Raw genomic sequence first — 27,335 nt, forward strand, 5'->3', positions numbered from 1 at the left:
ATCTAAGGGGACACCAATTATCACAACCTGTCCAGGGTCAACAGTGACAGGACTTGGTCATCTAAGGGGACACCAATTATCACAACCTGTCCAGGGTCAACAGTGACAGGACTTGGTCATCTAAGGGGACACCAATTATCACAACCTGTCCAGGGTCAACAGTGACAGGACCTGGTCATCTAAGGGGACACCACTCATCACAACCTGTCCACTGTCAACAGTGACAGGACCTGGCCATCTAAGGGGACACCAATTATCACAACCTGTCCACTGTCAACAGTGACAGGACCTGGCCATCTAAGGGGACACCACTCATCACAACCTGTCCAGGGTCAACAGTGACAGGACCTGGACATCTAAGGGGACACTAATTATCACAACCTGTCCAGGGTCAACAATGACAGAATCTGGTCATCTGAGGGACACCACTCATCACAACCTGTCCACTGTCAATAGTGACAGGACCTGGTCATCTAAGGGGACACCAATTATCAAAACCTGTCCAGGATCAACAGTGACAGGACCTGGTCATCTGAGGGACACCACTCATCACAACCTGTCCACTGTCAATAGTGACAGGACCTGGTCATCTAAGGGGACACCAATTATCACAACCTGTCCAGGGTCAACAGTGACAGGACCTGGCCATCTAAGGGGACACCAATTATCACAACCTGTCCAGGGTCAACAGTGACAGGACCTGGACATCTAAGGGGACACCAATTATCACAACCTCTCCAGGGTCAACAGTGACAGAATCTGGTCATCTGAGGGGACACCAATCATCACAACCTGTCCAGGGTGAACAGTGACAGAATCTGGTCATCTGAGGGGACACCAATCATCACAACCTCTCCAGGGTGAACAGTGACAGAATCTGGTCATCTGAGGGGACACCAATCATCACAACCTCTCCAGGGTGAACAGTGACAGAATCTGGTCATCTGAGGGGACACCAATCATCACAACCTGTCCACTGTCAACAGTGACAGGACCTGGCCATCTAAGGGGACACCAATCATCACAACCTGTCCACTGTCAACAGTGACAGGACCTGGACATCTAAGGGGACACCAATCATCACAACCTGTCCACTGTCAACAGTGACAGGACCTGGTCATCTAAGGGGACACCAATCATCACAACCTGTCCAGGGTCAACAGTGACAGGACCTGGACATCTAAGGGGACACCAATCATCACAACCTGTCCACTGTCAACAGTGACAGGACCTGGCCATCTAAGGGGACACCAATTATCACAACCTGTCCAGGGTCAACAGTGACAGGACCTGGCCATCTAAGGGGACACCAATTATCACAACCTGTCCAGGGTCAACAGTGACAGGACCTGGCCATCTAAGGGGACACCAATCATCACAACCTGTCCACTGTCAACAGTGACAGGACCTGGCCATCTAAGGGGACACCAATTATCACAACCTGTCCACTGTCAACAGTGACAGAATCTGGTCATCTGAGGGGACACCAATTATCACAACCTGTCCACTGTCAACAGTGACAGGACCTGGCCATCTAAGGGGACACCAATTATCACAACCTGCATGACCGTGGTCAACAGTGACAGGACTTGGTTATCTAAGGGGACACCAATTGTCACAACCTGTCCAGGGACAGGGTCAATAATGACAGCACCCCACGTGACTTCATCGACGAGTGTGCGAAATCCTTTTGTTCGGCCTCATTCAGCCTTTTGTCGCCTCCTTGGTCGGTCGACTGGCTTCCCCTCCTGTCGCTTTTTGCTTTTCTCCGATTTTCGACCACAGTATTTTGTGTCTTTCCTCTCAGGCTTGCCTGAATCTCACACGGCTCTTTATCTATCTTTCTTCGGGTCACCCTAGGGAGCTTCTTCGCTCGGCTAGGGGGGACGGCATCGTAGCAGACCATTGGGGGGCGTGCTCGAGCCAGAGATATGAGATATATATATGTAACTGTCGCCTTGGGAGTCTTGCGTAGGCTCGCCAGTGAGCACAGTGGAGATAAATCGGGCGTTGCAGTTCCTCTCTGAACGCGCCGATAGGCGACTATATAGGGGAAGTCACGCTCGACTATTTTTTAGTCTGATTCGAACTCTAAAATTTTCTACAAATTTACATCGCCAAAGCCAGACAGTGCACACATATATATTGGGCAAGCTTACGTCAGAGTCACCCTACGAGCTGTCAGTTCGCCCTTGCGTAATTTTAGAATTTTCGGGCGATTCTTAGCCATGCGGGCAAGAGCAAAATTTCTAAGCCGGCATTTGTGTCACTTGTTTCGTAAGTACAAAGCCTAGAGTTCCTAAACCCATGTCAGATAACAAGGAATAGCGCCCTTGTTTAGCTCTTTACTTCCACCCGGGGTAACTTCCCTAGTGATCTTTTTCACGTGGGTGGGGGGTTGAGAGCTTTCTGTCCTTCCTAAATGTAATCTCTATTTGTTTTGCAGAATCAACGCTTTAGAGCGTATAACGTGCCAACATGGGAACCAAAACGCCATTTGATCCGGTGTCAGCTTCGCGCTCTGCAAGGTTCTCGCCAAGCTGGGTAAACCTCAAGGGACAGAAAGCCCAACTCCCCCGGCGCCCAATTTTACCCAAAATTTGAGGACGTTTTTTCCCGGCGGCTAAGCTTTGATGTAAATAGTATTGCGTTAAGAGACCCAGATAATTTCGTTGCCGGCCAGTTGCACGAGCATGCCAGTTCTTTGGATGAAATGCTTCCCCCTGACGACCCTATGTCGCAACAGTACAGCCAACTGGCTGCAAAATGGAGTGGACATATAGAGCCATTTTTTAATCATTTCAAGGGAAATTTTAAAGGGCAAGCATTTGACTCTCAGCGCCCGCCTTCTGAGTCGATCCAAAATTCGCCCTCCTGTGCTAAATTTGCAAGCTTTATTGCATCAGAGTTGGAACAAAGAATAAAGCCATCTTTAGAGGATGCGGTAGAGGTACTTCCTATTGTGACATGCTAGGCGCGGGAAACCCGGCGGCATCTCCGCTCGTTAAATCGTACATAAAACATATAGCAGGGGAGCAAATAAGAGCTCAGGTTGTTCCCACTCAGGCCAAGCCCATGTTTCTCTCAAAAAATTATCAAAATTGCCCCCTATATTGATGATCAAATAACTCGTAGTAACCTGTCGCCAAGGCAACGTTTCGCTCTACATAGAGATCAAGCTTATTTCAAACTTCAATTCTTTGCGGGAGATCGTGCCAGTGATTTAGGCAGAGTCGCAAGCCAACTTGGACAACTCGGGTGTGGCGATATCGCACTCCTTCACAAAAGCGATTAGGGGGGCTACCGGCGTTTGCAACACTTTCACGGTTACACGCTGTTCCAATGTTGCTACCTGCCCGATTGCGGGTCTTGACCGTTATGTAAGCTGGGCTCGTTCATGGGCGGTGGATCTCTCGTTAGGTTATCTCTTTAGAGTGGTATCGGAAAATGGTACCGTCTTAAATAAACCCGTATCATACACTACTATGTATCATCGCCTGGTCCATTGCCTACGTACCCTCGGCATATACCAGGGTGAGACCCCTCACAGCATAAGAGTGGGTTGCTCTATCACCCTAGCACTTTAATGATGCGCAGCAACCTCTACACCCTCGTGAAAGTAACGCCACCGACACGATCGCCACCGACACGATGAGGCACGTGGGTGGGTCGACAAGAAAATCTTATGCTTATTACACTAGGGAAGGCTAGTTGAAGCGAGCTAACGCCGTTGCCCGTAGTTTGGCTAGCTCCTCAAGTGCACTACTCAGGCTGGAAAGAGAGTTCGAGCAGTATGCATCCTTTAATGCCTTGCCGCCAGCGCTATATAATTTTCACGCAAATCTGATTCAGCACAAAATACGATTAGATTGTAAGCGCTCATTCAATTACATTAGTTCATTAATTCAATGATATGCATGCATACATGTTCACAACGAGGACTTCTATATCACGGTAATCGCAGGCCCCTAAACCAAAACTCTTCATCAAGTTCTAGCTTCTATCATCATTCTCACTAAAGTGATTTCGGTAATAATACGTTTTGCGTTTGCATCATGTTAACTCCCGTTTCTGTAGCCGTATGTCACGTATATACATGTACTCTTGGTTCAAAGGAATAAAAGTATCTCTGTATAAGATATATCCGCCTTGTATAATTTTCTTTCACGCGTTGGAGAAGTTGTAGGAGTTTTGGGACCGGTGGGAGTGTTGGAATATGAATAAGCGAGATTTTGCCTGGCGCATTCGAAATTGAAGGAATGTCGTGCTCAGTTCCTCCCAATACTCTTCCTCATGAGCACACGATTGGATGGAGTCACGTGGGGTGCTATCACACCCCACGTGACTTCATCGACGAGTGTGCGAAATCCTTTTGTTCGGCCTCATTCAGCCTTTTGCCCCGAGAGGGGAGGAGAATGGCTGCTCCCCAGCTGTCCCGTTCGAGGAGGCAAGACCACAATTGATCTTAAGCCTTTAAGCAGGTAAATTGTCAATGTTTGACCGCGACGCATCAAATACTGCGTGGGGTTGTGAATCTGAAATTTAGATTATGTTATTCCGGAGAGTCGGGCAAGTAAATGGTGAAAAATAAACTGGTAGTTGACCACGGAAATTTTTTGATAATCGACAAATTAGACAGATTTTGATATTTCCACTCTTTTCAGCCAACTGGCAGAAAAACCCTATTACCCAATTAGCAAAATTCGAAATTAATTTTTTCATCAAATAATTTCTTTATATCGGTAGACTTGCCACAGCAAATATTTTTCAAAACCTCTCCAAATATGTACTTGAGAGTTAAAAACATGCACTCGTCTAATTGATAGGCCCAGTTCATACATTAGAAATAGCGTCGTTAGCTTTCTTGAGACGTTTGCTTTGCCCACTCACCCACCCTAGTTCTCCGTCCTTTCGCTTTTCTGCTTTTGCAGATGTCGTGCTCATTTCCTCCCAATACTCTTCCTCATGAGCACACGATTGGATGGAGTCACGTGGGGTGCTATCAGACCTGCTATTCGGGAGGGACACCAGTTCATGAGTTACCAGTCCTGTAACAGGACCATAGTTTCACAGACTTACACGAGATGGCATGGCAGTACTTGGCTACCTGCTTCTCGTCTTCGTAAATAATGCCATCTGCTAATCTATAAATAGACACCAAGTGTATTTACTTTTTGAGGTCAAGGTCATAAGTGGTACGGTAATTTTAGCATTCAGGAAATTGTCAGCAACACCACCTCCAAAAAATCCTATTTTTGCACAATATTTTGGCTTCAACAACAACGAGGTTTGTAATTAGCCACAGTATTTTACGATGGAAATGTAGAAAGTGACGTTGACCATCAATGAAATGTCAAGTCACAGTGTTGGATAGTTTGAAAAGCAGATGTAAAGACGAAGTCAAAATGACGTGTAAACTGCATGCACTATGACTATGACTGTGAGTATGACTATGAGTATGATACTCACTATGCAGCAATGAATGAGCAAGCCTTGTAAGCTCCTCTGACTCCGAGGCCTCTCTCTGACTGTCTCTGACTATGCTGACTACTCTCTCTCTATCTGAGTAGCTCTGTGCTCAGCAGCTAACGCTTACTTCTGTCTATTAGACGCCAGTGACATTACTTTCGACAACAGCAACAACAACATCATGACATCAATAAAGTGTCCCCGTCATAATTCTGCAGATTTCTGGTCCTGGGATTCTGGTATGCATAGGCGTAGACTTTGTATATTATATGATGACAGAAATATATTCAAAATGTCACTGATCAGTCAATTGATAAATTATCATTAATTGCCACAGTCATTCTACTTCTACTTCTAGTTAAATAATTATCATTAACAGTTACCAGTTATTTGAAAGAAATGTCCATGACCCAGATCAGTGATGAAGATTAGCCGATAACCGAATGAATGTTTACTTGACAAGAAGAGTAAAACACGTCATTTCTTTTTCGTAATTCTTCCAAAAATGACGAGCACATAATTCAAACCTAGAATTATTCCATTCCAGCTACAGCATGGGAAGAAGCATGGACAATGTTCCAATAGATATTCATTACAATAAGTCACTTGATAAGTCTAGTAATTATAGTTAGTGGGTAAGTCCAGTCATTATAGTTAGTGGGTAAGTCCAGTCATTATAGTTACTTGTTAAGTCCCTTCATATAGTTACTTGGTGAGTCCAGTCACTATAGTTACTTCGTAAGTCTAGTAATTAAAAGTACTGGGTAAGTGAAGTCCAGTCATTATAGTTACTTGTTGAGTCTAGTAATTATAGTTACCTGGTAAGTCCAGTCATTATAGTTACTTGGTAAGTCTTGTCATTATAGTTACTTGGTGAGTCTAGTAATTATAGTTACTGGGTGAGTCCAGTCATTATAGTTAGTGGGTGGTAAGTCCAGTCATTACAGTTACTTGGTGAGTCTAGTAATCATAGTTACTTGGTAAGTCCAGTCATGATAGTTACTTGGTGAGTCTAGTAATTAAAGTTCCTGGGTAAGTCCAGTCATATTCATACCACCGACAAAAATCAGGGGTATTCTGTCGTGGCTCATGCGTCAGTGTCATCTGCATCAGTGTCAGTGTTGGGGTCCGTTAACTTTCCACTTTCCATCAGTCATTTATTGTTACTTGATATGTCACATCATTCTCACATGCATAACATTCCCTCATAGGATCATTGATTGGCACATGGATGGATCTATGATGATTAATAACAAACTGTGTTTTACACTCGGATCTCATCATAGATTCTATGATGGTCCATGGTAGATCCCATCATCGATCCAATGACGGTGGGTCGCATGTCGACATCATACATGTCATATGTCAGCGGCAGTAGTCTTGTGAGGAGGGATTAAGATTAAGCAACCTTGACCATTCTCTTTCAGATTGGTTAATCAATCGTCATCACTGCCACCAGCTATGGCAGGTGAGAACACTCGTCATCACTGCCACCAGCTATGGCAGGTGAGAACACTCGTCATCACTGCCACCAGCTATGGCAGGTGAGAACACTCGTCATCACTGCCACCAGCTATGGCAGGTGAGAACACTCGTCATCACTGCCACCAGCTATGGCAGGTGAGAACACTCGTCATCACTGCCACCAGCTATGGCAGGTGAGAACACTCTCCGGTGGAGGAGATAACAACCATGCTGCAGGGAACGTGTAAGTCTTCGACTGCATCAGATTCCTTCGTTATGTTGACATCTCCTTCCAAATGCTCTTAAAGAAGCTGTACTGCTCTTCATTACTGTAACCATGATGGGATTTAAAAACCCGAGAAATTTCCGAGTGGATATCAGGCCTCATATGGCTACAATGGGTCCACTTTTGTCTTGGCTGGGCATTCCCTTCCAAAAAACGCACGCTGCTGGTCCACCGGGTGATGTCACAAGATTATATATGTCATCATAATCACCTCTGTTGCGATGAGGTGTGTCATTTTTGCAGGTGCCCAGCCATTGGCAGATGTTTTTCTCAAACTTTATATGGTAAGACGTTATTTTCGTCAACATGGCCGACGTTTGGATTCGGTGCTGAGACATTTGTCCCTTGAACAGCCGATTTAAACACCTGATGTGTTGCAGGTCTCTCACAGGTGAAATGTATTTCAAACGGTTTTAAATGCTATTTAATACTTACACTGATTCCCGCAAACAGGCAATTTTTGTTGCTGCAATTGGCAACATATTCATGACAACAGGACAATCATGCCTGGACCAAAACATCCATAGGATTAGAAAATTTCAGCGAATTTAACATAAAATTCATTTTATCTTTCATTCAGACATCAACTACTTTCATTGTCTGAGAATCGTTGATCTGCTCAAGGAGACAGAAGCGGGAAGTAAAAACATGTTTGGGAGATCGCAGCGCATGAAGGTGGGTATAGTTGGTGATGTTCAACAAGTGGTATGATAAAGTGCCCTGCAGAAAAGTGATTTCGTCATTGCGACCGGTGATCATGAATGCATGCGACAAAAAACATATTTGCCGTGGTCATCGCAACCTGCGACAAGAATTGGTGATCGCTGGGACCTGCGACAACATCAAACACAGGAATTACTGGTTGTACCTATATTGTTCATTGTAGCGATAACTGTTGCAGGTCACAGTGATAAACATCACCTGTTTGCACCATGGTTTGGCCAACATTTAGCATCTTCTGTTCCTTGGAGAAAAAGTGATTGACCCTGGAACAGTCCTGGCAAACGCTCACCTCTAGCTACAGAAGAGTTTTGGTGGCAGCAGTTGCTCCGGCCTTCCATCCTCCATCAATCGTCTCAGCATCTTTTGGCTGGGCTCTCCCAGTTCCATCTTGGTTGCGAAGTGTCTTGCCTCTCTTACAGATGGGTGTCCTGATAACAGATGTCAAGTTCTATATCCAATAGGACCTCTCTATTGAGACACCTTTGGCCCTGAGAGTTGCTAACCTTTCAAAGTGAGGAGTACTGTCACCGAAGTCCAAATGATAATGAACAATTTGGATTGAAATCAGTATCTTAAGATAGAGGTGTCTATTGAATGGTGATCTGTTATGTGTCTAGTACAATAAATCCAGAAATATTTGCTGCTATTTTGTTTGCGCTTTTGTGAAATGAGAACTTTTTCATACTTTTTATTCACCATTTTGAGAACCTAGTAACAGTACTACCTTCACAATCAGATTTACTTGTTCATGGCCGTGTAGTTTCTAGATTATCTTTAAACATGAAAAAATGGCTCAAAAAAGGCTCACAACTATTTATGGGTTTGCAGTGTGCATGTCTGGGAAATAATGTTCAAAGTAATTTCCACGGTAGAGTTTGTGTCTTTGTTGTTTAAGGATTGGTGTGAGATTCTCAAACTACATGAAAAGGATGGCGTTTATTTAGGTTAGTCGATTGTGAAATAAGGTTGACGATTGGGTAGGGAATTTATACCACTCAAATTCACCCTTCCAGTCTAACTTTGCATAAGGATTGACCATAGGGCACCACCATTTTGGCCAGAACTTGAAGTCCTAAAGCAATTAGAACACTTTCAACACACAGTGAATGCCAGTTTCAAGGGATGGAAGTCTGTTCATTGTTTTCCACAGAACAGACTCACACCCTTCAAATTGGTATTCACTTCATTTTAAAGGCGTTCTAATTATTTTAGGATTTCAAGTTCTAGCCAAAATAGTGGCGCCTGTGGTCGTTCCTTAACATGTGCCACCGCGGTTAGGTGCCAATTGGATTTATTATCCAAGCGACTCCGTCTTCATCCAGAGGTTGAGTCCACGCAGGCTACTCATGTTTTTCACTTGGTGTCATCTTTTGCCTGCCCTGGCAGAGATATCAGATACAAGGAACATCAGTTTTACATCTCATTCAAAAGACTGTGATGAGCCAGGAATTTAGTTTCTTGAAAGCCTTGTGGTTCATCGAGAAATACAGTCCCGGGTTGTTCTCATCAGGATCAAATGAAGACTTGATGCAGGGTAGCCAGCACTGATGACCTTCAGGCTATGACACTCCTTGACTATACGAGGAAGAGGGCTTTCAGTAAACTCTGAAAATGTTTTTTCAGCTGAAGTCGCGCAAATCTTGATGAGGAATGTTAATTATGAGGTAACTGCACTGAAGAAACAGATCGTGAAATGTAAACAGATTCAGAAGGATATGGTGAGGAAGGAGTCTGAGTACAGGAGCGGGGAGGCTGAGTATCTTGATAAATATAATGCAGCGTGTCGATAGATGGAGATCAGGGTATCAGGGTAAGATACATTGAGCATTGCCATCCGAGTGGTTAATCTCAGTGACAAATTTTCTGCAAATTTTCATTGGGTAAGAGTTTTGCTTTCAGGGACAATCGCAAGCAATAGTGTTAAACCAAGAAATATAGCCTCAGAAGTGAAAGTAGGGCTGATTTGTGTTTCTCATTTTTCAGGGCAATAAGATAAAATCAGAGCTGTTATCGTTAGTGAAACATCTTCCTGCCGAGTTTGATAAAATAACAACAGCTACCAGTGACCTCAAAGAACCAGTCAACTTGTATGAAATGTTCATCGAGTTCACATTAAAAAAGGTGAGTACTGGTTTGACTGACATAAAGCCTGTTATTGTCGGAGACTGATATTGCATATGACGTATTATTGGCTGCCAAATCCCCCTATTAGAAGAGCTAAGTCTCCTTATCTAATATCATGACCATTTCCTGATCATTGTAAGCTAAATCTTGGAGATACTTACCTTGGAACATTCCAGCCTCTTCTGATCCTTGCTGCTCAAAGTTGCTGTTCTGAAAGTTTCCTGATCGGATATAATAACATAATACAATACTAGTTACCTGCATCACTTGTGACCCATGAAACCATGAGAGGCTGACAAGATGAATCTGTGGTGTCGACATTAAGTCTCTCAGCTGCAAATACCTTGGTAAGGTGCAGAGACTTCAACTCGCTGAAGATGGGAAGGTTGTTAACCGTGTATGCTAACCGCAGCTTCGCTAGATGTCACAATGAAAAACCAACACATACTAAGCTCTCCCTCCAAGGGACAGGGGACTGTGGCTATATTTGGGTCCACTCAGACAGTTGTGGGTCTGTTAGTACAAGTTTCCAACGTAAGATGGCATTACCATGTTATGGTCAGGTCCTTGCCTGTGACAAGAATCTGTCAGCTCTGTGACATGTGTTATGCCATAGAAGTTTGGTGAGCTTCCCCAGTGTTGTCATGGTAACAGAGCATCATTCATGACATCATCACTGACAGCGTCCAATCCAGGGGCGTATCCAGGTGACAGAAAAAAGTAGGCATGCGCTGCATTTCTCCTCCAAATTTCCGGTTTGTTCCTAAATTTCATAATCTATTTCAAAGATTATGATTAATTGGGGAGGGGATGCATGTGTCCAGTGTGCCCCCTTTTGGTCTGTGCCTGCAATCAGCCAGTCAGCAATCGACTTTCTGATGATGCCTCATTGGTAAGAGGAATTCACTCTGTTGACCTCATGTGGCCCATCAAACCAAAATGGGTAGCATATTGGTTTAGGGGCCATTGGAGTTATCCACGTGTTCGTATAGCTTAGCGAATCAGCTATGTACATTTTGATAAGAAATCCATCTGTGGATCTTTCCTGATGCTTGAGAGATTCATAAATATGTTCAGAGGAAACAACAAGCTTTTATGGACTTTGTTTGGAGAAATCAAAGTTTTCTGACAAAACATGAGACATTTTCCTTTGGGTGAACTTCATGAAACTTTCTTTGAAATGTATTTTGGATTCTATGTTTGCCAAATTGACTAGTGGAAGACAGGTTTGCTGTTCATGAGACATATGAGGTCATAATCTAAAAGTGGATCAACATCTACATAATTTCATATCATCAGTGCTTCTGGCGGCCTACGACCCAATCGGATGTGATGGGGTCACAAATAAAGAACAAAGACACTCACATTCAAATAATATATGTTACATTTTGGATATAAAGGCATTCTACCCAAGACAAGGTTAATCTGAGCTCATAATCTAAAAGTGGATCAACATCTATATAATTTCATATCATCAGTGCTTCTGGCAGCCTACGACCCGATTGGATGTGATGGGGTCACAAATAAAGAACAAAAACTCTCACATTTAACTTACATTTTGGATATAAAGGCATTCTACCCAAGACAAGGTTAATCTGAGCTTGTATCAACTCATTATTTCAAGATTACCTTTTTACAGACACCCTGTACACTGGGGATGTCAATCAATGCTATAAACCAGGAATTGCATAATTGATCAGCTAACTCACAATCAGGTGTACAGCACCTGACATATTTAACCCTTTTGCTACTAACTGCCTGATTTCACCTGCTGTATTTATGTCAGAATATTCCTGTAGAAATCAAGCTTTATATTTCATACAGCGCTGTATTGAAAATCCGTCGTTGTATGATTGACAGTTGAAGGCAAAAGTAAGTAGTAAAGAGCCTGAATGGCAACTTGGACCCCCTGCAGAAATCTGCTTCCATATTTTGTCCCATTCAAAGCAGTTATACTAATAGTAGCGACACAAAACACTGCTTCAACCAAAAGGAGGCTGTTTATATTTTACATTGAAAACATTACTAAGTTGTAACCAAGGTGTTTAGAATATGTTTGTACAATACAGCTAACATACAGACTGTTATCAGTCCAGGATGAGGTGAATTCTGAAACATTTCTTTTAAATTCCAATACAGCTAACATACACACTGTTACCAGTCCAGGATGAGGTGAATTCTGAAACATTTCTTTTAAATTCCAATACAACTAACATACAGATTGTTACCAGTCCAGGATGAGGTGAATTCTGAAACATTTCTTTTAAATTCCAATACAGCTAACATACAGACTGTTACCAGTCCAGGATGAGGTTGAATTCTGAAACATTTCTTTTAAATTCCAATACAGCTAACATACAGACTGTTATCAGTCCAGGATGAGGTGAATTCTGAAACATTTCTTTTAAATTCCAATACAACTAACATACAGATTGTTACCAGTCAAGGATGAGGTTGATTTCTGAAACATTTCTTTTAAACTCCAATACAGCTAACATACAGATTGTTACCAGTCCAGGATGAGGTGAATTCTGAAACATTTCTTTTAAATTCCAATATGCTAACATACAGACTGTTACCAGTCCAGGATGAGGTGAATTCTGAAACATTTCTTTTAAATTCCAATATGCCAACATACAGACTGTTACCAGTCCAGGATGAGGTGAATTCTGAAACATTTCTTTTAAATTCCAATACAGCTAACATACAGACTGTTACCAGTCCAGGATGAGGTTGAATTCTGAAACATTTCTTTTAAATTCCAATACAGCTAACATACAGACTGTTACCAGTCCAGGATGAGGTTGAATTCTGAAACATTTCTTTTAAATTCCAATACAGCTAACATACAGACTGTTACCAGTCCAGGATGAGGTGAATTCTGAAACATTTCTTTTAAATTCCAATACAGCTAACATACAGACTGTTACCAGTCCAGGATGAGGTGAATTCTGAAACATTTCTTTTAAACTCCAATACAGCTAACATACACACTGTTACCAGTCCAGGATGAGGTGAATTTGAGATGACGCGGCAAGTAATAAATGCATATTGGAATACATTTAGAGTGCACTGTTGGGCGCCTCGCCTGGGAAATTAATGGTGCGTCGTGACCTTGTTTGGGAGTGTTCCCGACTAAGGACGAAGGCTTAGACATGGATAACAAACTCCGACGCTGTCCAAGGACATGATGTATGAAACTGGAAATGTTTCCAAATTAAACCTCATCCCAAACCTTTTACAGAACTATGAGATATAAGCATGTCTTATGACAGATATCTTTGAAGTGAGTTGAGTGAAAAGCAAAAGTACCAAAATGCACATTCTTATAAACCAGTTATTAGAAAGCTTAAGAGGTTCAAACAAAATTCTACCAGCTTCCCTGCCTTTCTTCATTATAAGATTACTTCTTATAGTCAACAATTTATTGTTACAAACGACCTGCAGCAGTGTGAATAGTTCACACAGTTTATAGTTCATGTGGTTTATATTGTTTTCAATAGTTCTATTTATCGATGTGGTTTATATAATCTATTACTAGGATAATTCTACAATACTCAACATCATTCCCTGTTGTCTAGATAATACAGGGTTCCCGATTTTAAACTCTTCACATATTTCTCCTCTGAAATCATTGAAATGAACTCTGCAAAGTCTACTTTCACTAAACGGAATCTGTGAAATAAGAGGTTATGGTTTACCTTGTAATTGCAGAGAAAATACTCATAGTTTCATCGATATAAGACTCTTTCTAAATACTGTAAACCCTGAAATTTTCGACACTGCACCATAAAATGCAAATTTAAAAAGCCAGAAAATGTCAACCTCAATGCATTAACCCTTTCAGCGGCAAACATTTTATTGTTACAGTACCTAAAGTGTAAATAGTTAATACAGTTTATATAGTTCATGTAGTTTATATAGTTTTATGTATTCATATAATCTCTTACTAGTAAAAGTCTACCCCACTCAACAACATTCACTAACACTGTCATCGAGATAAACCAGGCTTATAGACTTTAAGCTCTTCACCTCTTCATCACAGTTCATGTAGTTTATGTAATTCTATGAAAACATGGTTCGTTTAATCTATTACTAGTATAAGTCTACTCGAATAAGTCGATCAGTAAAGGGGGCCTATAGGCAGTATACTTTCACTGAACATTTAATTGGTTTTACACATTAATTGCACAGAGCACTCAAGTTTGAACAATCTAAGACCTTTTCTATCCACATTACAGACAAGTCCCCGTGAATTATTTACTAGGTCATTTCTAATAGCAAAAACCTCTGTAGGGCAGATTATTCTGAATTGTTGAGATAGTGACTTTTTGGTCCAATCATCATATCCCCCGCAAATACGGACTGTCAACTAAAACAATGGCTTCTCTGGTCTGCTTTTAGACCAGTAAGCCGGCACCTCGTGAGAAATTCAGTTCAGTTTGTAGCTAAATTAAAAAGACCTTCATTTAGACTTCCACTAAGTTACACAAGAATGCTTTGGGATCAAAGGAAAGGTGCCGAGACTTATCTGTGTATTCTAGTGTCAGATATTTAAATAGGCAAGTTCTCAGTGGTCATTATTTTCTAAATTGTAGGATTTTTCCAAAACTAGATGGTGATGTACATGCACAGTGAGATGATATTACACTTTGATCAACAAAGGAGGCTCTCTGCTAATGATTTCCCCTAAGATTTCCTGATCATAGATTCAGTCAGTTCCTGTTCTTACGTTACAAGAACATTGAGTTGCACATGAAAACCTCTGCAGTCTCTTGTGAACTCGTCGGCAAAAGCGTTGCCATGGAGATGCAGCCATTGTTTGAGAAGTTGGAATGTTTTTCATCTTCCATCTAGTCATTTGGCCACTGATGATGTCAACAGCAAGGTATGTCCCTTTCTCATCTATAGATTCCAATTCTCGGATAATGGCCCCAGTATCTATGGTGTCCTTGGTCTGTCCAAGGCAACTCCTGGCATGGTCTCTCCCCTCCACTTCTGTGGACTTAGTTTCCAGTGGAACTGTCCCAGGGACTCTGGTGTCCTTGGTCTGTCCAAGGCAACTCCTGGCAAGGTCCCTCCCCTCCACTTCTGTGGATTCAGTTTCTAGTGGAACTGTCCCAGTGACTCTGGTGTCCTTGGTCTGTCCAAGGCAACTCCTGGCATGGTCTCTCCCCTCCACTTCTGTGGATTCAGTTTCCAGTGGAACTGTCCCAGGGTCTCTGGTGTCCTTGGTCTGTCCAAGGCAACTCCGGGCATGGTCTCTCCCCTCCACTTCTGTGGATTCAGTTTCCATTGGAACTGTCCCAGGGTCTCTGGTGTCCTTGGTCTGTCCAAGGCAACTCCTGGCATGGTCTGTCCCCTCCACTTCTGTGGTGGATTCATCTTCTATTGAAACAGCCACAGGGTTTGCAGCGTCCTCAATCTTTTCATGTGAGGTCCTTACATTGTCTTTCACCGTTGCTGTTTGACATTCAATATCAACACCAACATCTTTGGTTTCTTCTCCCTTTCTGCACAGCCTTCTCACAAAGGCTTTCATTATGCTGGCCACTTTTGCGCTCTTGGCAACATCAAGTTTGAGTCCCGCCAAGACATTGTGACCTGGTGCAAAGAATGTAGGGATGAAACCCTTGTGGAGGGCATCAGCAAGGTCCTCATATACCTTACACACCATCTCACCAAGACTCTGCTCTGACTTACGGAAATCCTCAGCATTCATCAGAAACATGGACTTCAGCTGGTAACTGCTGATGTAGTCATCAACATTCTTAGGTAGACCTTCACCTTCAGCAATCATGATGCGGCACACATCTGGGTTCTTTAGACATTTGGCTGTGATATACACATTCTTGATCCTGTTTTCTAGGCTATTGATATGTTCCACCTCAAGATGTGAAAACGATATCCGCCAGAGTTCCTTTAATTGTTGTTCCGTCAACTGCTTGGCTAGTTTGCTCTTTTCATGAGGTGGTTTAGGTACCAGGAGGTATCCCCTCTTCTTGAGTTCATTGTGGTCCATCAACCAGGTGCTTTGTTTGAATTCCTCCCGCCAGTCATCAAAGTGAACACAAGGCACAGCATCAATTGATACACGCAGTTTGTTTGATTCCCAATCAAGTAAAATGGGAGAACAGGCTTTTCGATTTTTGTCATTTCCAGGCCCAGCTAAATCTCCAGGTTGGTAATATTTCAATCCATATCCAGATGGTTTTGATTCAATAGTAGTCTTCAATTCATCGAAAAAGTATCGATGGAAGTCTCTGCTGCCACTTGGCAAATTAATTTTGCCTCCAGAATATTGCGCATATCCTGAATGCACTGGAATGGGATGAGTTGACCTCTCCTCATATAGGAACAGTATGTCCATTTCATTAGGGAGACCAACCCTACATCTCTCTGCAACACTACCACAAACCTTCTGATTCTGGCTGGCATCAAATAGCCTTAACATTTCACCTGTATGCAGGGAATCAGGCATAAATTTCAAAACTGCATCATGCACCTTCTGTGCCGTCGCATTAGGTATTTCCAAGACACTTCCTATCCCTGGAACTTGTCTGAAGTTTTCTAGTGGCATTTTGAGTATCTCTACTGGACTAATTGAGAACCATTTCAAATAATCAATGCAATCAGAAAATGGCAAGCAAGATAATGCAGGAGATGCTTCCTCGAATCCTTTCAGTAATGGTAACCGGACAATATCAATAAATCCATGAGTGCAACAATTTTGAAGTAGTGGAGTTGCAAGGTCATTACTATCTTCCACTACATCCAAAATCATTCTTGCACACCAGGTGTATCCAAGATCAACACATGTACGAATTGAAGATTTAGGGTGAGCCTGGTTGGTTTTGATCCAATGTGAAACCATGTCCTCATCTCTTCTCATGATAGAAATATCAATAGGAGTAAAACTAAATTGTTCACCTTTAGGATTCACACCAAGACTAGCCAGGTAATCTACAAGATCAGTATTGGATGATAGAGCTGCCTTGTGCATCACATTCCAACCATTCTTATCAGTGGCGTTCACATCAGCCCCGAGACTGATGAGATGTTTGAACATGTCCAGGTTATCCTGCATTGATGAGAACAGTAGCGGGGTGCTATCATCACCAGTCCTACAGTTCACATCCAAGCGGAGGCTATTAACCAGGTAATCTACAAGATCAGTATTAGATGATTGAGACGCCATGTGCATCACATTCCACCCATTCTTATCAGTGGCGTTCACATCAGCCCCGAGACTGATGAGATGTTTGAACATGTCCAGGTTATCCTGCATTGATGAGAACAGTAGCGGGGTGCTATCATCACCAGTCCTACAGTTCACATCCAAGCCGAGGCTATTAACCAGGTAATCTACAAGATCAGTATTGGATGATAGAGCTGCCATGCGCATCACATTGAGCCCATTCTCATCAGTGGCGTTCACATCAGCCCCGAGACTGATGAGATGTTTGAACATGTCCAGGTTACCCTTCAATAATAGGCGCAGTAGCGGGGTTCTATCATCACAAGCCCTACAGTTCACATCCAAGCCGAGGCTATTAACCAGGTAATCTACAAGATCAGTATTGGATGATAGAGCTGCCATGCGCATCACATTGAGCCCATTCTCATCAGTGGCGTTCACATCAGCCCCGAGACTGATGAGATGTTTGAACATGTCCAGGTTATCCTGCATTGATGAGAACAGTAGCGGGGTGCTATCATCACCAGTCCTACAGTTCACATCCAAGCCGAGGCTATTAACCAGGTAATCTACAAGATCAGTACTGGATGATAGAGCTGCCCTGTGCATCACATTCCACCCATTCTTATCAGTGGCGTTCACATCAGCCCCAAGACTGATGAGATGTTTGAACATGTCCAGGTTACCCTCCCATGATGAGAACAGTAGCGGGGTGCTATCATCACCAGTCCTACAGTTCACATCCAAGCCGAGGCTATTAACCAGGTAATCTACAAGATCAGTATTAGATGATCGGGCTGCCCAGTGCATCACATTGAGCCCATTCTTATCAGTAGCTTTCACATCAGCCCCGAGACTGATGAGATGTTTGAACATGTCCAGGTTACCCTCCCATGATGAGAACAGTAGCGGGGTGCTATCATCACCAGTCCTACAGTTCACATCCAAGCCGAGGCTATTAACCAGGTAATCTACAAGATCAGTATTTGATGATCGAGCTGCCCAGTGCAATGCATTGCATCCTAATTTGTTTTCAGCGAAGACATCAGTCCCAAGGCTTATGAAGTATTTCACCATGTCCATGTTACCCGTTAATGAGCAGTTTGCCAAGGGATTACTGCCACCCTCTGTTTTACAGTTGACATCAGCTCCTTGACTGACTAGGTACTCAACAACTTTCTGTTCACTTGACATTGCCGCACAATGCAGCACCATCTGCCCCTCGTCATTCTTGGCGGTGATATCTGCCCCCTGGTGGACAAGAGACTGAACTTGATCCAAGTTGCCATCTTTGGCCGCTTTGTGTAAAGGATACTTTTCAGGTTTCTCACCAGGTGGCATTTCACCACTACTCTTTTGTGAAGTTATCGCCGCGGCCATTTTGATAAAATGGAAATTAAATATATTTATCGTTGATATGATACAGAATTGTTTAATCCTGAAAGTGAGACTATTTGACTTGTCTGAAGAAGAAGTAGTTGTTTCGTGATTGTTTACCTTTGTCTGTGCACTGAATCTTACTTTGTATAATTGTCTGCGTTCCAAGCAAATGGTTAATGTCTTACAGATTTTGATCTTCTTTTATGCAATCCTTTCTGTTATAGTGGGTTAGGGTATTGTATTGGCTTGCATTAGGATGATAACTAAGAGGTCAATTTGTTAGTTCAACTCTAAACTAGAACTTTTTGAGAAATGAAAATAATCACTGATTGATATGTTCCTTGGTGCAATGGAGAGAGGCTTTGGAGATCTTTCAAATTGTGTAGTTTTTTTTTCAGTTGGCTTTGAAAAAAATGACTATTTATGACGTTGTCTGATATAAGACTACTTTAAGATTCCTTTTGCAAGTGTCTATTCCAACTGGTTGTAAGAATGCACACATTGATCATGTCAATCTTATAGCAATGTATTATGATCAATACTGGAAAGACAAATTTGCAAATGATTTTTTCTTCTGACTAAAGAAATTTGTAGGAAAAATACTGGTCAGTTAAAATGAAATGAACCTGTGAATGTCAATGCCTTTTAAGGCCAAAATAAGTAGAAATATAATTGCTTTACCTGTTTTTGGCGTAGACTTGAAGACTGTTAAACCTCAGGTTGATAGTGATTAAAAAAATCACAACCAAAAGTCCATCACTCGTGTCTTTAAAATGTTCTTGTGAGTTTTGTTACCCACATTTAAGTTGTCTAGCGGCTCCACAATCCTCCTCACTACTTGCGCTGGTCCAAAATATCACCGTCAGTTTGGATAAAATCAAGTCTGCAGCTATTTGAATTGAAACTGAGTGAATTAATCCAAAATCAGGTTTTGAATAATCACATGTGAATGTACAGTACCTTAATCCAAAACAAATTTCCGTCCTGTTCTATTCAAAACACTGTGTCAATTGTATAATCCAAACTTAGAAATATTGTGCCTCGAACTGGTTTCGTGAGCCAATGTTCTCTGCTGGATGCTGGTTCTGGCTTGGAGCTGGTTTGATGAGCCAAACTGTGTTGCTGGATGCTGATCCTGGCCTGGAGCTGGTTTGGTGAGCCAAACTGTGTTGCTGGATGCTGATCCTGGCCTGGATCTGGTTTGGTGAGCCAAACTGTGTTGCTGGATGCTGATCCTGGCCTGGAGCTGGTTTGGTGAGCCAAACTGTGTTGCTGGATGCTGATCCTGGCCTGGATCTGGTTTGGTGAGCCAAACCGTGCTGCTGGATGCTGATCCTGGCCTGGAGCTGGTTTGGTGAGCCAAACTGTGTTGCTGGATGCCGATCCTGGCCTGGAGCTGGTTTGATGAGCCAAACTGTGTTGCTGGATGCTGATCCTGGCCTGGATCTGGTTTGGAGAGCCAAACTGTGTTGCTGGATGCCGATCCTGGCCTGGAGCTGGTTTAGTGAGCCAAACTGTGTTGCTGGATGCTGATCCTGGCCTGGAGCTGGTTTGGTGAGCCAAACTGTGTTGCTGGATGCTGATCCTGGCCTGGAGCTGGTTTGGTGAGCCAAACTGTGTTGCTGGATGCTGATCCTGGCCTGGAGAAACAAATACATGTAACTTCACATATTTTTCGAAAAACAAACCATGAAATAACAGATTTGTCATGGACAAAAACACTTAAAATGTTCAAAACTTATAGATAACATTAAAAAAAAAAAATCAGTCAACAAGATTTTGAAAAGGTCACATTGGCAAAGAATTCTGTACCAACCGATTGGTTCACTTTATAAGTACCAGTATCATCTCATTGACATTTCAAATTTTAATAAGGCTGAGTTTTGAGTTTCACTTTATATCAACTTTCTACATGATCTAGATTTAAAGGGACAATATAGGCAGCAGCTAGGCAGGCAAGATAAAGTTACACGAAGTCGCCAATAGGGGTCTTTAACATCTCACAGTATGTCAAAATGATTCATGCTTGTATGAGGAATAGTGCTGAATCAGACATGACCCAGGGCCCTTACTCTGTATATTAGTCAGCTGAGGATGGCCAAATAAGCCCCTCTGCTCCTGCCTATAGTCCCCCTTTAAGGCCATGGTTCATTCATATTATTGTTCTAGTATGTCCCAATTGAAAAATCTCAAATTCAATATCTCGTTTCTAATTTCTACAAACAAATCTTGCCTTAAATCTCTGTCAAATGAGTTTGGTGTGGTTTCATTGTCATTTCTTTGCAATGCTATATTTTTGTGTCAGACTTTCTCTCTGACAAACTTCCAGCAATCTTAGACTGCTTTGTTAATTACTACAAAATCGACCCAAAAACCAGGACGTCATGACTATCAGATAAGGGATGTTCCCAACCAATTGTTTTTGGAAAAAAATCATGTTGTTGAAGGCATTCAAGGACCATGTGCTCATTTGGGGCTGGACATGAATAAAGAAACTGTCTTTGATCGGTGAAACTTGGGTGTATAATGAGAAAGATTTCAAGTGAGAAAGAGTAAAAAGTGTGGGAATGGGGGAAACCCCCCCCCCAAAAAAAACACCTGTGGCCATGTCTTCAAAACGACTTTATTGCCACCAAAGCTTTTTATTGGGCTGTTCAAAATTCCCACTTTTGTGAATGAATCCTGGTGCAGGAATTGCTTTTCAAACTGGCGGATAATTCTGTGATGTCATTTCGATTTCACCCTGCCAACAGGGCAGTGAAGGTCGCATTGTTTTGCCGAGATTTCGGGGGCTAAAGCCTTGCAAATAACACATTTTCATTCACATTTTTCGAAGCCATTTTAGGAAAAGATGACGATTGTAGAAAGTGTACTTTTTAGTTTGCTAAATCAATAACAAGTAACATGTTGATTGGGGATATCTCTGATTTGCTAAGTGCAAAGGAAGTATCGATATCTACAGCATCACGTCGTAATGCCAAGGTGTCAAACCTTGGTTCCAGGCTGTGCCTCACTAGTGCATCGGCCCACATGGAGAGCATCAACGCATGGAGGGCTAACTCGCCTCAAATCGCTGTCAACATCGGAATATCATTATAATTCAGTCAGATTTTGAATTTTTTCTTTTTAGTGCAATTTTTTGACAGGGGTTTGGTTTAGTTGTTGATGGAAATTACTTATGTAGAATAGGTGGTGAATGGGCTGCCAAAAGCTTGGTAATATTGCCCATAATTTTACCAATGGTCCTTTAATAATCCCATTGGTCCTTTAGTCATAGATCATGGGCCGAAATGGCAGCGGACCAAACTTGTCTTGGTGGTGGGAAGGAACACAAGCCAGTTCACCTGATTGAGCTTGGCATTATTTTGAGTAATCTTCTATAAGGTATTGGTATATTCCCTCCACTGTTTCTACTTGCCGAGATAAACAGTGTGCCTGATATTAGGTCTGACCTTCTCAAAAACTTATTGCTGGAATTATTTTTAAAGTTCTCAAGTGTTATGTCTCGTGATAGATCAGACCATTTATTGAGTGGATTCTTTCTATTTCGAACTCAGTTGAAGTGACGATATCCTGCTAGTCAACATTCTATTTAACCCGTTTTCTACTCTGACTGCCCTGTGACATTGGTTTTTTTTTAATCAAAACATCAGTCTGAAAATTAGCCTACTTCCTCCAAAAATACCCTTCATCATGTTCATAATGATATTTGATGAATAAAGTGTGCCATCAGTTAGAAGAATACAGTAGAACCTCCCCTTGCGGACACCTCTACCATGCGGATGCCTCTGTATTACAGACAAGTCTGTTCAGTCCCGATCTACTTGGAATTGCGGAGACGGCGATGGTGACTTTTTGGTCCAATTACCTTGCAATTACAGACAGTGAACAAAAGCAATGGCTTCCCGTGTGCACTTAGGGAGTTGATTAGGCCCGGATCTTTCAAACAACTCTGATTAGGCCTAACAAGTGAGAAGTTTCCATAATTGATGAATTAGACATTGTGTTCAGTTAATAAGGGTGGAGTGAATTCAATGTTTGTTGCTTCTCTAGTTACATCCTGAGGAAATCAGGGGTTAATGTTTGCTTCTCTGACAGTGCCCACAAACCCCAGAGACATTCGCCCGCATTTGGTGAAGTAGCCAGCGCAGAAGTAAGTGCACCCAATCAGAGCGTTGCTTACATTTGAGTCTGGGAATGTCACACACTTAGAAGCTACGATATCCAAACTCACATGTTCCCTGTTTGTTTGATCTGATGAATAGAGAGCACTGTCTCCTTCATGGTGCACACTGTAACCTCGATTCTGAGATTTCTTATTGTGATTTCCATTCATACAAATCATTAGAAGTACGGTACTAGGATCGAGGTTGACAGATATATTTGTCAGGATGCCCTAATTAGAATGACCTAAGTACTAACACTACAATGTAATAGCAATGTTGGTAATTATAAATTGCCTCCAGTAGAATAGTCATAAGGTATAAGGTATCATAATGAAATACTCTCGAATGTGCCTCTCAATGATGTTGAAATAATCAATAATTAAGACTGATTTCTTTTCATCAAAGTGCATATAAAGGATTCTAAAATACCTTGGTACCGTTAAGTCAACTTTTAAATGGAAAATGCATAAGCCTCGTTCTGAGAGTGGAGTGTTTTGGACACGCAACCAAGATGCTCTACCAAAGTTCCCTCGGGTTGCACTAAAATGTGGAAACCATGCACACAGCTCACTTCAGAAGTTTGAGGGTCTCAAAACACTGCTTCAAACACAAATCAGCCAAGGAAGCATCAACCACCCTAGTTTTTTAATGAGCACTACACATATTTGCCGAGAAAAACGCTCCAAATAGCTTATTTGCGCGGATTTTAGCATCACTTGAGTGAGCCGATGCGGACTTCCTATGCGCGCTGCCGTAACATAATGTAAACAACGGCGCTACCGGCGCTCCGGGCAGGCGATGGATGGAATTTGCCAAATTCGCACATATTCAAGTTATTTTCGTGGCCTATCTTTTTAAGTTTGAGGTATTTTAGAATAGAAATTGAACCCTCGGCTTCGGACCTTGGTTGAGTTACCAAGACACTCTCGGGTGGAGCTAAAATTTCGTCCAAACCCTCGCCTATCGGCTCGGGTTTGGACTGTATTTTAGCTCCACCCTCGAGTGTCTTGGTAACTCAACCAAGGTCCTCCGCCTCGGGTTCAATTCCTTAACCTCAAGACCCCCCATGAAACATACATATGAATCAACTATTGGACAATAATGGCATAACCTCCCTACTTAGGACACCTCTCTATCAGTGTAAATAGTTAATCAACTATTGGATAATAAAGCGGATCCGAAGGCGAAAGGCATAAGCATTGAACAAATTATTATTACCCACTCACTGTTCATCCCGATTGAGTTGAATGTTGGATGGCATCCAACGACAATGCGCATGATATCTACAGGGGGCTTGGCTTACATATCAAACAGTCTTAGATCGGAGAGTTTAGAGTATTGACCAAAAGCACAAAAAGTGCTGTATCACGGTAACTTGGGACTCGATTATCACCAAGTTTTTATTACAGGTAGATGTAATAACATTATATCATCTTCAAAAATCATTATTCCCCATCAACCTGATCAATGAAATGAATGTAAAGTGAAACTCAAACTTCAGCCTGATCAAATATGAAAATGTTATTGTGTCAGTGATAATATGTACAGTCCTTCAAAAAAGTAAATGGACACACAAAAATCAAATTTTCTTGAAAACGGCTGGTGATAAATCGATTCGGTTTGCTGCATTTGATAGGACATTTAGTTGTGCATCATGGTATCTACCACATAAAAATTAGCCATTTTATCTAATACCGACTTTTATTGATTTACAAAAGGCCCCAAAATCAACTTTTTCGTTTCCGATTTTTTTCGTACTTTTTCTTGATAGGATGAATCACCATGATGAAAAACCCACGTCCCCATCAAGGTGATGAAAATATCTTGTGTTAATTGGTGGGAAAACAGCATTTTATGTCAAAATTTTGCACCTTGTTTATTGACTTTGGAATTACTTTGGAGAAGTCGACCATAGCCAATTATGTCAGTTTCAACATGCAGCCCGAGTGTTAATTCCTTATTGGCTGAGGTTTTGAATGGGGGTGGAAATGTTGTTAACATTGATGTATTGTAAACGCGAGGGTAAAGTAATATTGGTGAACCCATTGTCCAGCTGCCAAATCCAGGCCTGGGAGAGCTATTCATAGGCATATTAAACAAGGCCATTGAAATGGTGACATGATTCCGGTTGTCTGGGCCAGGTGAATAATATCAAGGGGGCATCTCCGCAGTAGAAGACCGGGTAACAAAACCCTTTTGCACAAATGGGTTAATAAGTTGCAGATTCAAGTGAAAACTGTGGAATATCTTAGATATTCACTCATAACTCAACAGAAGCTTCCAGTCAATATAAAATTTGCCCCCAAAAAATGCGTGATAAAAAAGTTGATTTTGGGACCTTTCATAAATCGAAAAAATTGACTTATAGGTAAAATAGTAAATTTCCAAGTGGTAGATATCATGATGAACAACTAAATGCCCTATCAAATGCAGCAAACCGCATCGATTTATCACCAGCCGTTTTCAAGAAAATTTGATTTTTGTGTGTCCATTTACTTTTTTGAACGACTGTACATGTGTACTGAGACATGCCTGAGTTTGTGTGATCTGATGTTTTCAAACTCATCTTGGCTGGCTTGTTCTAAAATAGGCATCTATCTGGCCAGGGACTATTAACACGACAAAGCCTAGATCCACCCAAGCGGCCTTTGATCGCCAATTGAGACGTGTCTCACTTTCTCTTCACTCATGTTGGACCCATTTTATGTGGGACATTTCCTGATCATTATTAATTTTTCTTCTTGTTAGCGTTTGCTCTGCACTTACGTCAATCGTAAAATTCTTCATCAAAATGTCACGAAAAAATCTATCTTTTCAAATCATGAAGTTATTAATCTTAAAATAGAGTGGAATCATGCTCTGGTCACTTCTCTGACTTAAAGAAAGTTCAACAAAAGTTGTGTCTGCTTTCTTGATAATCGCAAAATATCAAACATCTGAGATTTTCAATTTTCGATGATTTTTGTGAGATTTTCTTATCCCCTCAAAATCATAAATGACATTAGGATAATTTAAAGTGATACTATGATGTGATTTACAACTTTGCGGAAATATGTCCGTTTTTAATGTTGATCACAAATGTAAAGCTCAAATTTTCCATTTTTAGCTCAACTCTTAGCAGAGGTAAGCTTATCCCATACCGTGGCGTCCGTCGTCCGTCGTCGTCGTCGTCGTCGTCGTCCGTCGTCCGTTAGCAGGGCACGTTTCGTAAATGTTAGAGCTATTGAGTTGAAACTTGGTACACATGTACCCTTATGTAATGACACCTTGGAGACCAAGTTTCGGTCCGATTCGTTTCATGGTTTGGCCACCAGGGGGCCAAACGTTAAAAGTGAAAATATGCAATATCTCCCTTAATAGTAGTCGGGAAATTTTGAAAAAAATATGGTAGGTACTTCTAGCAAAGGTGCATCATATATCCTCCGGGTTTTTGATTTGCCCTCCTTTTCAAGGTCACAGAGGTCAAATGGTGTAAATTGGCTGTTAGGATGTAACGATGGCATGTTTCTAAACTGCAATGACTATTGATCCCAAATTTGGTACACATTTACCCTTAGTCAGGTGATCTCAGGGACCGAAGTTTGGTCCAATATGATTCACCACTTGACCACCAGGGGGCAAAATCCAAAAACCTTAAAAATGTGATTATTCCTTAACTTCTTGCCCGATTGCCACCAATTTGATATCATGGGTACATCCTACCACCATACAGTATATGTCACACAGGTTTTTAATTTGACCTTCTTGTCAAGGTCACAGAGGTCAAATGGCGTAAATTGGCCGTCAGGCCGTAACTATGGCACGTTTCTTAACTGCAATGACTATTGATCACAAATTAAGTACACATGTACCCCTTGGTCAGGTGGTCTCAGGTACCGAAGTTTGGTGCGATCTGATTTGCCGTTTGGCCTCCAGGGAGGGGGCCAAATCCTAAATTCTTCAAAATGCCATTATTCCTAGTATTACTTGCCCGATTGGCACCAATTTTATATCATAGGTACATCTAATTCTAACAACCATTCAATGTGTCACCCGGGTCTTCTTTGATTTGACCTACTTTTCAAGGTCACAGAGTACTGTAATGTACTGTAAATTGGCCATTTTGGGGAAATTGTAATTGCTTGGACCTACATCAAACCTAACACTACATGACACAATACCATGCTCTTTATCCATCTTTCCTCCACATGAGGTGAGCACAATGGTCCTGGCCATTTCATTGATTATATTTATTATAAAATCGCTGAATGTAAACCACCGCGACCGCTAAAATTTTCATGTTGTGACGTCATCAACGAAAACGGCATTGAAGCGAGCCGTCCGGGCGGGATTAAACCATCAATTTCTAGAAAATGTGCATTTCGATTCGAAAACCTTACTGATTTATGAGAAAGTGACGTAGTCATTTGTCAAAAACAGCTTAAACATTATATGGTGAAATTTGACACGAGTTACCCTTTAAGGTTCAGAAGACGTCGGGTTGGCTGTGGAAGTGGGAAATGTTCAATGTTAAGATTTGCGAAAT

General features: G+C 41.8%; 1 protein-coding gene across 2 annotated transcripts in view; it reads left to right on the forward strand.

The window, feature by feature from the left end:
* The first annotated feature begins 5,210 nt into the window (after positions 1 to 5,210).
* Positions 5,211 to 27,335, forward strand: part of LOC135501912 (CDK5 regulatory subunit-associated protein 3-like) — a 59,420-nt gene continuing 37,295 nt past the window's right edge. The window contains exons 1-7 of one of the 2 annotated variants that reach the window (XM_064794344.1): positions 5,211 to 5,440; positions 6,017 to 6,104; positions 6,897 to 7,177; positions 7,800 to 7,894; positions 8,838 to 8,886; positions 9,566 to 9,660; positions 9,926 to 10,063. In XM_064794344.1, the coding sequence (XP_064650414.1) occupies positions 7,162 to 7,177; positions 7,800 to 7,894; positions 8,838 to 8,886; positions 9,566 to 9,660; positions 9,926 to 10,063 (393 nt within the window). In that variant the 5' untranslated portion in view covers positions 5,211 to 5,440; positions 6,017 to 6,104; positions 6,897 to 7,161. Of the gene's footprint in view, positions 5,441 to 6,016; positions 6,105 to 6,896; positions 7,178 to 7,255; positions 7,504 to 7,799; positions 7,895 to 8,837; positions 8,887 to 9,565; positions 9,661 to 9,925; positions 10,064 to 27,335 lie in introns of those variants that run through there. The other variant, XM_064794345.1, reaches the window with a different exon arrangement.

The sequence above is a fragment of the Lineus longissimus genome, chromosome 17 (genome assembly GCF_910592395.1).
Source record: "Lineus longissimus chromosome 17, tnLinLong1.2, whole genome shotgun sequence".
NCBI lineage: Eukaryota > Metazoa > Nemertea > Pilidiophora > Heteronemertea > Lineidae > Lineus > Lineus longissimus.